The 13,308-nt window shown below is 36.7% G+C and overlaps 1 protein-coding gene across 1 annotated transcript in view; it reads left to right on the forward strand.

The window, feature by feature from the left end:
• BAI3 (brain-specific angiogenesis inhibitor 3) overlaps positions 1-13,308 on the forward strand; it is a 1,099,520-nt gene that overhangs the window by 524,842 nt on the left and 561,370 nt on the right. Inside the window, exon 10 of the mRNA XM_006835746.1 lies at positions 6,448-6,642. Within this exon, the coding sequence (XP_006835809.1) occupies positions 6,448-6,642 (195 nt within the window). The remainder of the gene's footprint in view (positions 1-6,447; positions 6,643-13,308) is intronic.

The raw sequence follows: 13,308 nt of genomic DNA on the forward strand, positions 1-13,308 counted from the left end.
ATTTGATGTATTAATATTTACTGAATCTTTCTGTTTTTACTCTTTTATTTTCATGTGAAGGTGTATTAATATTTTGGAGTTTATGCTGTAATGTATTTCCCCATGTAAAACAGTCTTTTTATCTTGAAAACGACTTGATTTCCTTCTCATTTGGAAGTTTTGTATCTTCACTATTCCCTCTCTATGCTTTGTAATTGACTTCATTATAAATTGATGTCTATGGTTCCCTATTTTCAGTCTTGCAAGTTTGTGTTACTTTTAATACTTAGATGTCTGCATTGAGTTCTGGGTGGAGCTGCCAGGTATGTTAATATCAGTTTGTTGTCTGCTGTTGTTGGTTCTCAGTCTAAAGTCACTTTTTGTATCTTTTGCAAAGTTGGTCTAGTTATTACAAATTCCTTTAATTTCTGTTTATCTAGAAATGTTCTAATTTCTCGATTGTATCTGAGGGACAACTTTACTGGGGATATGCTTCTTTATTAGCAATGTTTTTTTTTTCTTTCTTTCAGAGTTTTGTATATGTCACCCGTTGTCTTTTTGCCTGCATGGTTTCTGCTGAGACATCAGAGCTTAATCTTTTTGGTTCTCCTTTGTAGGTAACTTTTAGTTTTTCCCAAGCTGCTCTGAGGATTCTTTCCTTGTCTTTGATTTCAGAAAGTTTCATTAATATGTATTTTAGTGATTTTCTTTTGGGATCTATCCTGTTTGGAGTTCATTCAGCACCTTTTATGCTTATCTTCTTGGCTTTCATTATGTTAGGGAAGTTTTCTTCCAACCAATCCTTGGCAATTTTCTCTTTGCTTTTCATTGTCTCTTTTTCTTTTGGAATTCCAATACATATTAGTTATTTTTGTTCATGGAATAGCTTATAGGTAATAGGAATAACCCTTAGACTGCCTTTCAATTTTGCATTCTATTCTGATAGTTCTAACATACTAGCATTGAGAGATTTATTTTCAAGCTTACAAATTCAGGTTTCCATTACTTCAAATTTATTCCTTTATCCTCTCAAAATACTGTCTGTTTCTGAAATTGTAGTATTAATCGAAGTTCACAAAATCTGGCTTCCATTGCTTCAATCTACTCCTTTGTACTTTCAATGTATTGTCCATTTCTGACATGTTAGTACTGATCTTCTGGATTTCTAATTGCAGGTTTTGTATTGTTTCAAAATGTGCATTTATTTTGTCTGTTTGTTCTTGTGGTGTTTTCCTGAATTTGTCTAATGTTTTTTCTGTGTTTGCTTTGTGTTTCTCAGTATTTCTGTAATCCTTTCAAGGTACATAAATATCTTTCTTTGAATTCTTTCTCAGGTAGTTATATTACCTTTTATTCCTCAGAAACCTTTTTTTTTTTTTTTTTTTTTAATTTTTTATTGTGAATTATGAGATAGCTTACATGGGAGAACATTAGCTTTACATTCATCCTATTGTATATCATTTCATTGCCATGGTTACAATCCCCTCCATGCATCATCAACCAAACAAAGGGTATACCCTGCAAGCTTGTCACCCGGTCGTTAGCACACAGCCCTTCTCCCTCTCTTGGTCTAGAGACCCCAGCAGTTCTATCTCTCCATGTCATCGTCTCTGCCTCCATCTCTGGCATCACTGCTTCTCTGGATAGGGTCCCGTACTCTGCTCTTCTCCCTTGATAGTTCCAGGGACCTCTGCATCTAGACTGCAAAGTTAATCACTCCCCTCCTTTTGCTACAAAACATCCACCTTACATTTCCAACCCTCACATTCAGTCCTGATAACAATTATTCATCATTGTACCACAAGGGACCTATTCCCATCTCCTTCCATTAGCCCTGCCCAGACAGGTTGGATACTACTCAGTGGAGATTCTACCTTCCTCCGTACCTGCGGGATCTAGGTTCCCTCTTGAAAGTTTGTAAGCCAGTCACTTCTTGCCTTTGTAGCCTCTCCATTTTGGGTAGCCAATATCCAAGTTGCCCATCCCTGTCTACTCTGTGTATGGAGGGGGTGGGGATGATCCTCGCTTTAAAGATTTGTTCCCTCTTTTGAGCTACCGCATTCATAGGTGTAGGTCAAGTTCATCAAATTGTATCAGATTACTCTTTTTTTTTGCCTTTTCTTCCTTCTTTTAATTGAGCTTTGATCATCCAGTCATTGAAGCCAGGTCTAGTGGGTATTATCTGCAAGTGTGGGTGTTCTTATGAAGATACCCACACTTCTTATCAGCTGGATGCTTCACTCTCCATTCTAGTCCTCTGTGGCTATGTCACTGACTCTGAGTCCAAGAGTCCTCAGGTCTTGCCACACTGCTGGCCAACCAGGTATCCACCTGGGTTCACAGGAGTCTATTGCATGTTGTAGGACTTAGCTCACAGCTTCGTTGCTGTTTTTCCCTCACTCCTCAGAAAGCTTTTCTAGTGCTGCATCATGGTCATTTGTTTGTGCCATTGATACTTGTTTCTTGGTGAGAACTAAAATTGTCTGTTGTCTCTGGAATATTGCAGTGTCATTGAGTTTGTATTTAACTGATAATTGTATGTTCATGTGTTCTTAGGCTCTCACCAACTGTCTCCTTTGGGATTTTGTTAGCAAATGCAAGTATGTGTACAATTCTTCATTTGCTGTATTTACACCTCAGTTTAGGGTGGGTGTGGCAGTTGTTGACTGCTGTCTATCATTGATCAGGTGTTATAGAAGCTAGTATTTGCTATTTGCTCTTGCCCAGTGGGTGGAGCCGCAGAGGATAGATTTGTGGCTGGGCTGTATAGGTACATTTCTTGTCTCCTGTCAGGTGGGAAAGAGGAGAACTTCCCCAGCACACAAGATAGCAAAATGGAACAAATAAACAAAGCGGAAAAGAAGAAAACAATAAAGTGAAAAAAGAGGAAAATCAGGAAGCAACCAGAAAAAAGAAAAAAAAAAAAAAAAAGAAGAATATAATAACTAAAAAGGAGAAAGTGGGACAGGAAAAATAAGAAAGAAAATAAAAGAAAGAAATAATAATAAAGCACTTTAAAAAGCCAGGGAGAGTGTGAATGAAAAGCTAAAGAGAATGATGGTGGTTGGTGGTTCCAACTCATAGCGACCTTGTACAAGGTTTCAGAGAGTGTAAATCTTTATGGGAGCAGAAAGCTTTATCTTTCTCCTACGGAACCGCTGGTAGTTTTGAACTGCTGACCTTGTGGCTCGCAGCCTGATTCATAACCACTACACTATGTTGTGAAAGAAGATCAAAAGGGAGGGAAAGAAAAGAACAGGGAAAATGAAGGAACCACAAAAGAAAAAATGTTATTGTTAGGGATCATTGAGTTGGTTCTGACTCATGGAAACCGTATGCACAACAAAACAAAACACTGTCCAGTCCTGTGCAATCCTCACAATCATTGTTAAGCTTTAACCCACTGCTGCTGCCACTATGCCAATCCATCTTCCTCTTTTTGGCTGACCCTTCACTTTATCTAGCATGATGCCCTTTTTCAGGGATATATCTCTCTTGGAAGCATGTCTGAAGTATAATAGACAAAGTCCTGCCATCTTGGCTTCTAAGGAGCACTCTGGCTGTACTTTTTCCAGCACAGATTTGTTTGTTCTCTTAGAAATCCATGATACTTTTAATATTCTTCTCTAACACTATAACTCAAATGCATCAATTCTTCTACAGTCTTCCCTATTCACTGTATAGCTTTTGCATGCATATGAGGTTATTGAAAATACCATGGCTTGGGTCAGGTGCGCCTTAGTCCTCAAACTGACATATTTGCTTCTCAACACTTTAAAGAGGTCGTGTGCAACAGATTTACCTAATGCAACATGTCATTTGATTTCTTGATTACTGGTCCATGAGAACTGATAATGGAAGCAGAAAGGATGCAGAAACAAAAAGGATAAAATGTAAGGGAATGGAAAGAGAAGAAGAATAAAGAATAAATGTTGTTGTTAAGTGCTGTCGAGTCGATTCCAACCCATAGCAACTCTATACAGGGTTTCCAAGGAGCAGCTGGTGAGCTTGAACTGCCAGCCTTGCAGTTCAAACGCATTTGCAGTCTCGTGCATTACCCCACAGAGCCATACCAGGATTCCAAAGCATAAATAAGCAAGCAAACAAACAAACAAACAAAAACCCCAGAAAGATAAAAACAGAAACAAAAAAGTACAGTGCAGCTGTTAGACCCTGAGGAGAAAACTCTTGGGGATTCCCAGCCATGGAGGTCAAGCAGTGGGCTCAGGAAGGATGTCATAGTGAATTTCCTGGCCCTAGATGGAGTTTCTGTAGGTTTAGATGTTATCTATGTTCAGAGCACTCAATCTGAAAGTAGTTGGTTAGCAGTGAAGTACATTAGCTATTGGCTTCATCCAAAGACTCGAATTTATGTGATGTTGTTGTTGGTAATTGTGTGCTGTCCATTCGGTGTCTACTCCTGTATAGGTTTTCCAATGCTGCAAATCTTTACAGGAGCAGGAAGCCTCATCTTTGCCCTTTAGAGCAGCTGGTAGATTATCACTGCCTAATAGTAGAGAAAAGAACTCTGGTAGCATAGTGGTTACGAGTCAGGCTGCAAACCACACGGTCAGCAGTTCGAAACTACCAGCAGTTCCACAGGAGAAAGATGAGGCATTCTGTTCCCATAAAGAATTACAGCCTTGGAAACACTGTGCAGGGTCACTATGAGTCGGAACCGACTCCTTGGTACTTAACAACAACAACATCAGTTGCTTAGGAGAGAGATGAATTATTCTGATATACAATACCATAGCAAATCTGCTGAGTTTTTTTTTTATATAATCATTTTTGATTGGCCAGTACTGTGGTTGTTTCATGATGAAATACATTAATGTCTCCTCTGCTTAGAAAGAAACAGAAATGGACATCAAGACCAAAGAGATAGGCAAGGGCTAGGTCATCGATGCTATGCCTTGTTTGGTTGGACTTTATCAGTGGTTGATGGCTGCCCCTGAGAGAGACAAGAAAATAAATAGCTGAAGAAAATGGGAATAAATAAGCTACCTAAATATATATTATAGCATAAAACAGTGGAATCTGAGTATATTTATGAATATTTTCATTTTACCAAAATATTTTAAACAGTGTTATAGACTATAAAAAAAGTATAACTATTGTAAAATAGCTGAAGTATTAAGTGACACTTCAGTAAATATATTTCTAGAATGCCTTTTTGATTAGTTCAGACTGATTATCATTCTTTGAAGGACTCATTGGCACCCTCTAAACTGAAATAGGAAATGAGAAATTGAGAGTTACACTTAATTCATTTTAACCTTAATATTTCTATTTTTCTGTAGTGTGTTAGCTTTTTTATTACTTATGGTCTTTTTCTTTTTATTATTTAAAAATACATACTCCATGATTTACCATTTCAACATGTTTTACATGTACAATTTAGTGACATAAATTACACCAATCCTGTTCTACAACCTATAAAAATATACTTTATGATCTTTTCATAAATTTATTTTATCATAAATTCAGCGATGGGAAGATAAATATTGACTATTTAGTAAAAAAACAAAATTATAATGGGTCCTTTGTTGTTGTTGCTATGTGCCATGGAGTCGGTTCCGACTCATAGTGACCCTGTACAGGGTTTCCGAGGCTGTAAATCTTTACAGGAGCAGAAAGCCTCATCTTTCTCCCACGGAACAGCTGGTAGTTTTGAACTGCTGACCTTGTGGTTCGCAGCCCAATTCGTAACCACTATGCTACCAGAGCTCCTTAATGGGTCCTTAGTATATCTCTATTCCTTCCTACCTTACCATTTTTTCCACATTAGAATAAGATTATTTTCTTTATGCATACATAAAATTTACAGCACATTTCACTGGCCACCAATTTATTTAAGTCTTGCAACTTCATAGTCTTTAAAAAGATCTGAGAGTTGCTTTTTAGTTTTGTTTGTTTGTTTATGACCTTTTAAAAGATAACTAAATTTATCTGTCTTCCAATAATACCATAATAATCTCTGACATTTGGAATTCTTTTTGTAAGCTGAAATTGTTCTGTGACAATTGTTTGTGTTGCTATATAAAGATGTGTTTACATTACGTGGTAATAACTCAGGTTGTTAATGAAAATGGATCTTTTCAAAGTATAATGTCTCATCTCTGATCACACCTTTTTTACCACATGCAAAAAGTATTTTTATTTACCTCAATTAGAAACCTAAATTAATTCTCAATTTCCCCAATGTGTTAAATTGTGAGTTCTGAAAACTAGAACTGGCAAATCCATCAAGCCTGTCAAACTGTAAATACTCATTAGTTTTTGCATCTGGGATGCTTGTTGATCTGAGTATGGGATATATACAAATTGCAATTTTGAAATGTTCCCAAGTATTGCAAGACTCTTTTTAAATTGACTGAAAACTTGAAATATATTTACTTGATCAAAGTGTGTAGAGAAATAGTAATGAAGATTCTGATGTTTATTCTGTTCTTCTGACCATAACAGATTAAAGAACACCTTGCTAAGGGGCAGAGGATGCTGGCAGGTGATGGGATGTCCCAGGTGACCAAGACACTGTTGGATTTAAGTCAGAGGAAAAATTTCTATGCAGGTGATCTACTGATATCTGTGGAAATTCTCAGAAATGTGACAGACACGTTTAAAAGGGCAAGTTACATCCCTGCATCTGATGGTGTTCAGGTAAGGGAGGCAATCATTCATATGAGTAAAAAGACTGAGACGATACAATCAATTTTTGGCTTCAAGAAGTTAGTGCAACAATCTTGGAGGCAGCCAAGACTTAAGAGAGAGAGTGCTCACTCTGGCTAGAGACATCCAGTTTGTGCTTAGTATGAGCTCTGGAAATGAACTCAATTTCCTTAGTCATTTTGCACCTCTGTGTCCTCTACCATAAAATGTAGATAATGTACCTCAAGGAAATGCTGAATGAGAATATGGGTTACATGAAGTGCTTTGAGCCCTCAGATAAAAGGCACCATAGCTAATTTGAGGTGGTGTATCATGCATGTTTTAGTCTCTTTTAATATCACCATCTTGTCATAGGAGACTATTAAAAGTGCATTAAGTATAATGAAAGCACATTATCTATAACATGCAAAGAGGACATAGCTTAAGGTTTGTATGGGGTTTTTGCTATTAGCAGGGGGAAAACCATATTTAATTTTGTGGAGCATTTTCCTTAAAATATCAGGCAAATACAGAATTGTTCTTATTAAGAAAACAAACTAGTTTATCAGTAACTCTTCATAGCAAATTCTTCTTGACAAGGAAGACTTTAAGAGCAACTTCATTTATTTTCATAATAAAATTTAAGTACTCATCCTATTTCAGTATTGCCTTTGCCATTAAAACAAACCTTGTTGAATGGCAAACAAAGCATATTTAATGCAACTCCAGTGCGCATTTCAAATTAACCTTTTTCATGCTGGAAGCTAAAATGTAATTGTGCCAAGAATACTGAGATGATTTCTGCATTTCCAGCATAATGGTTTTTTCCAGTATCTCTGCACAAATTTCTTAAAGTACAGGTTTGGCAAAACTCCCAGATCAGGTATTGTTTTCTTTCAGCCTACTCTCCTCTTTTGAGTTTTATTTGCATCTCTCTAGGAAAATGCAAGTTTTCTTTTTCTTTTTTAATTTTTATTTTGGGGGATTTAATTTTATCTTTGGGAGTTCTGGTGTCACAGTGATTAAAAAGCTAGCCTGCTAGCTAAAAGGTTACCAACAGCTACTAAGAAAGATGTGGCAGTATACTTCCTTGAACATTTACAGCCTCAGAAACCTTGTGAGGTAGATCTGCTCTGTACTATAGGGTCACTATGAGTCAGAATTGACTTAAAGGGACTGTGTTTTGTTTTGTTTTCTAAATCAGCTATTGAGAGATAATGACTTTTTGGAAACATGGAATCTTCCATAAATACTATGGCTCTCAATTCTACGTTGTGTGCCATTGAATTGGATTCATAGTGTCCTCATATGACATAGTAAAACTGCCTCAGAGGGTTATTGTGTCATTTTTGTTGTTAAATGCCATGAAGTTTGTTCCAACTCATAGCAACCCGGCATAGGGTTTCTGAGGCTTTCTAATTCATTGCTGGAGCAGAAAGCCTCATCTTCCTTCTGTTGAGCAGCTGGTAGACTATAATTTTTTATGGGGATCTATCACCAGTTATTTTCCTTCCACAGAGTGGTTGGTGGGTTTGAACCTCTGACCAATCGAACACTTAACCATTGTGACACCAGGACTCTTTGACTTGTGGGTAAAAGTATACACAGTCACACTTTGGTATCCACACAGTATTGGTTACAGGACCACTATTCAAGGATGCTTAAGTCTCTATAAAATGTAGTATTTGCATGAAACTGATGGCACATCCCCCCATCACCATACTTTCAATCATATATAGATTACTTATAATACCTCCTACAATAAAAAATACTTTTACATAGCATTTTATACTCCTTCTAATCCTTTAAGTCCTGATGTGGTTCTGTAAGAGAAGCACTGGACTGCTAATCCCAATGTGGGCATTTCAAACCCACCAGCTTCTCCTTGGAAACCCTGTACAGGGTCATTACGAATCAGAACACACTTGACAGTATTTAACAACAACAGCAAGACTTTGCTGGATTGCTTTGACCACTTAATTGCTTTGGACTCTTCATTATTTGCCCCCCACCCTCAATATTTCTGCCTTTATTGATTGAATTCATGGATGCCAAACCTACAAAACAGAGGACCATGTATGTATGAGTACCTGCAACTCAAAATGAGGAGAAACAGCTGTAATCATTCACTAACAATTGGAAGATGGAATCAAGGAAATTTGGAAGTTGTCAAACATGAAATGGAACCCATGAACATCAATATCCTGGGAATTAGTGAGCTGAAATGGATAAGTATTGGCCATTTTGAATCTGATAATCATATGGTTTATTATGTTGGGAATGACAAGTTGAAGAGAAATGATGTTGCATTCATCATAAAAAGAACATTTCAAGATCTGTCTTGAAGTGTAATGCTGTCTGTGATAGGATAATATTCATAGACCTGCAAGGAAGACCAGTTAATGCCATTATTATTCAGATCTACCTATCAATCTCTAAAACCAGTGATGGTGAAATTTAAGAAATCTACCAACTTTCTCAGTCTGAAATTGATTAAACATGCAATCAAGATCTATTGATAATTACTAGGGATTAGAATACAAAGGTTGGAAGCAAAGAAGAAAAAGTAGTAGTTGGAAAATAAAGTCTTGGTGATCAAAACAATGCTGGAGATCCCATGATAGAATTTTATAAGACCAATGACTTATTCACTGCAAATTCTTTTTCTTAAACAACACAAGCACCTGACCCAAGCCATGGCATTTTCAATAACCTCATATGCATGCAAAAGCTGGACAGTGAATAAAGAAGACTGAAGAATAAGTGATGTTTTTGAGTTATGGTGTTGGAGGAGAATAAAAGTGCCATGGGCTGCCAAAAGAACCAATAGATCCCTTTTGGAAGAAATGCAGCCAGAGTGTTCCTTGGAGGCCAAGATGGCCAAACTTCGTCTCTTATACTTCAGATATATTATCAGGAGAAACCAGTTGCTGGAGAAGGATATCATGATTGGTAAGGTGGAGGGTCAGATAAAAAGAGGAAGACCCCCAATGAGATGGATTGCCAAGTGGCAGAATTGATGGACTCAAGCATGGCAACAGTAGTAAGGATGGTCCAGGCTCGGTCACTGTTTCATTCTGCTGTGCATAGGGTCACTATGGGTCAGTACCAACTTGATGGCACCTAACAAAAACAACAAACAACATAAAAATACAATTATACACTTGAACCTCACCAGATGTTATACCCAGAAATCAAGTTGATTACATCTATGGAGAAAGACAGTGGGAAAGCTCCATATCATCAGCCAAAACAAGTCCAGGGACAGACTGTGGAACAGATCATCAATTGTTCATATGCAAGTTCAGGCTGAAGCTGAAGAAAATTAAAGCAAATCCTCAAGAGCCAGTATTTGACCTTGAACATGTCCCATCTGAATTTAGAGAACATCTCAGGAACAGATTTAATATATTAGATATTAATGACTGAAGACAAGAAGAGTTGTGTGATGACATCAAGAACATTATACAAGAAGAAAGCAAAAAATCCTTAAAAAGACAAGAAGGAAGGAAAAGATCAAAATGGATGTCAGAAGAGACTCTGAAACTTGCTCTCTAGCATAAAGATGCAAAAGAAAATGGAAGAAATATAAAATAGCTGAACAGAAAATTTGAATTGGCTGCTTGAGAAGACAAAAATCAAGTATTTTAATGAAATTTGTAAAACATGTAGTTCAAAGAACACACTCAGCATTTCTCAAGCTGAAAGAACTGAAGAAAAATATCAAAGCTCAATTTCACTACTGAAGGATTCTATGAACAAATTATTGAATGATGCAGAAAGCATCAAAGTAAGATGGAAGGAATACACAGAGTCATTGTACCATAAAGAAATGGTTGATGTTTAAACATTTCAAGAGATAGTATATGATCAATAGCCAAAAGTATAGAAGGAAGAAGTCCAAGGTGCACTAAGGGCATTGCCAAAGAGTAAGGATCCATGAACTAATGGAATGCAAATTGAAATCTTTCATCAAACTGATGCAGCACTGGAGTCACTCACTCATCTATGCCAAGAAATTTGAAAGACAACTACCCGGCCAACTGATTGGAAGAGATCCATATTTGTGTCCATTCTAAGAAAGGTAATCTACTGGAATATAGAAATCACTGGACAATACAATTTGGCTAAAGATAATGTAAAATTGGTAGCAACAGTACCCTGAAGTGAACTTCCCGAGCTTCAAGCTGGAGTCAGATAAAAATGTGGAACAAGGCATATTATTGCTGATTTCAAGTAATTCTTGCCTGAAAGCAGAGCATAACATAAAGATGTTTACCTCTCTTTATTGACCATGCAGAGACTTTAAACTGTGTGGATCATGTCATTCTATGGAAAACACTGGAGAATGAGTATTCTGGAAATCTGAAATGTGCTCATGAGGAGCCTGTACTTAGACCAAGACGTAGTCATTCAAACAGAACAAGGGAACACTAAATGGTTTGAAAATCAGGAACTGTGCGTGCCACGATTGTATGATTTTACCATACTTAATCAATCTGTCTGTATGCTGAGCAAATAATTCGAGAAGCTGAATTATATGAATAAGAATATGGAATCAGAATTGGAGTATGATTCATTGACAACCTGTGGTATGCAGATGATACAATTTTGCATGCTTAAAGCAAAAAGCACTTAAAATGCTTACTGATGAAGATCAAAAACCAAAGCCTTCAGTATGGCTTGCACCTCATTGTAAAGACAACAAAATTCCTCAACCCTGGGCCAATAGTTAACATCATGCTAAATGAGGAAAAGATTGACGTTGTCCAAGACTTCATTTTGCTTGAATCAACTATCAACTCTTAAGGAAGCAGTAGTCGAGAAATCAAATGACATATTATATTAGGCAAATCTGCTGCACAGAACCTCTTTAAAGGGTTCAAGAGCAGAGATGTCACTTGGAGGAATAAGTTGCATCTGACCCAAGCCATGATGTTTTCAGTAACTTAATATTCATGTGAAAGTTGGACAATGAATTAGGAAGAACGGAGAAGAATTGATACATTTGAGTTATGCTGTTGGAGAAGAATATTAAAAGTATCATGGACTGCTAGAAGAGTGAACAAATCTATGTTGGAAGAAGTCCATCCAGAATGTTCCTTTGAAACTAGGATAGCCAGATTTTATCTCCCATACTTTGGACTTATTATTAGGAGGGACTAGTCCCTGGATACGGCCGTCATGCTAGCTGAAGTAGTTGGTCAGTGAAAAAGAAGACCCCCAACAAGATAGATTGGCAAAGTGGCAGCAAAAATGCACTCAAGCTTAACAACAATTGTGAGAATGGTGCAGGCCTGGGCAGCCTTTTATTCTGTTCTGCATAATGTTGTTATGAGCTGGAACTGCTGAATGTTACTACTCTAAGAATTAAGATTGTTGGATTGTGTATTATATCACCAGAGTTGAGAGAATACATACTTAATGGTTTTATTCTGGAGAAAATGAAAAGATTACCCCCATTTGAACGTTTTAAAGATTTTTTTTTTCTTAAAAAGAATGAAAAAAGTTCTCAAGGATAAAATAATTAAAAAGTCAGTTAAGAACATATTTTCTCTGCAGTTCTGAAATACCTCTCATTATTATTTGCATTAAAAGTAGAATTTTATGATGTTGACATAAAATATAGACTATATTGTGAACAAAAATTAGTAAATAAATAAATCTGGCTTTGTGTTTACTGTTCAGAAAACAGACAGACAGCTATACTAAATAATCTCTTGGTTCCCTTCTAACTCTGAAGAGTTCACAGTTTTAAAATGTCTAAGTGCTGGAGTTCAAAAAATTAAAATGACCAGGTTTACTGGAGACATGTTTTAATTGAGCTACTCATTAGAGTACTTTGACTCAATGAAAAATTAGGTTAAGTAAATGCTTACTCTCTGACATTTACTGGATTGATTTAAATAGAGCATTGTGGCTACTTATTTTGTTGTCAGTTTGCTTAGTGAGAACAGGCTCTTCCATTTCCATTCTGCTAGCTCAACAGTTCTCTATACACAAAGTTCCCAGCATGTTGATATCCTAGTCATTCTCTCACAAATAGGAGCTGCATTGTATAATTTCATCATCTTTTACTATCATATCATCTAACACCTAAAATGCCTTCCTCTTCTAAAATTCTTTCTTCTTCCATCCCTGACTGTCAAAATCCTATATCTACTCTAATGAATGCTAGATCCTCAAGTCCCAACTTCACTTGAAAACGATCTCTCCTGTGTTCCTAGAGAACTCTTTTACTTTTCTTATTCTTCTTTCCATAATTAACAATACACACTATATCTGAGTTCCCATTGAATCAATCCAACTCATGACAACCTCATGTACATGGGAGCAGAACTGTGCTCCGTATGTTTTCAATAGCTGAATGTTTTTAAAGTAGATCACTGGGATTTTCTTCTAAGGCACCACTGTGTATACGCAAACTATCATCCTTTCAGTTAGCAGTAAAGCATTTTAACCATTTCCACTACCCAGGGACTCTACACACTGTATGTTAATTTATTTTCTTCACGAATTGATTTGAAACTCCAGTTTGCAATGTTGGTTAACATTCCCTTTATCTTTAAGCAAACTCAGTCCTCCATATCCAAGGGCTCTGGACATTTCTGATTGGCTATTGTATCAAGTATAATGTGACAGAAACAAAATTCATCTTGAATTATAAGATTTCTTGCA

This window comes from Chrysochloris asiatica, unplaced genomic scaffold (assembly GCF_000296735.1).
Source record: "Chrysochloris asiatica unplaced genomic scaffold, ChrAsi1.0 scaffold00019, whole genome shotgun sequence".
In the NCBI taxonomy this organism is placed as follows: Eukaryota; Metazoa; Chordata; class Mammalia; order Afrosoricida; family Chrysochloridae; genus Chrysochloris; species Chrysochloris asiatica.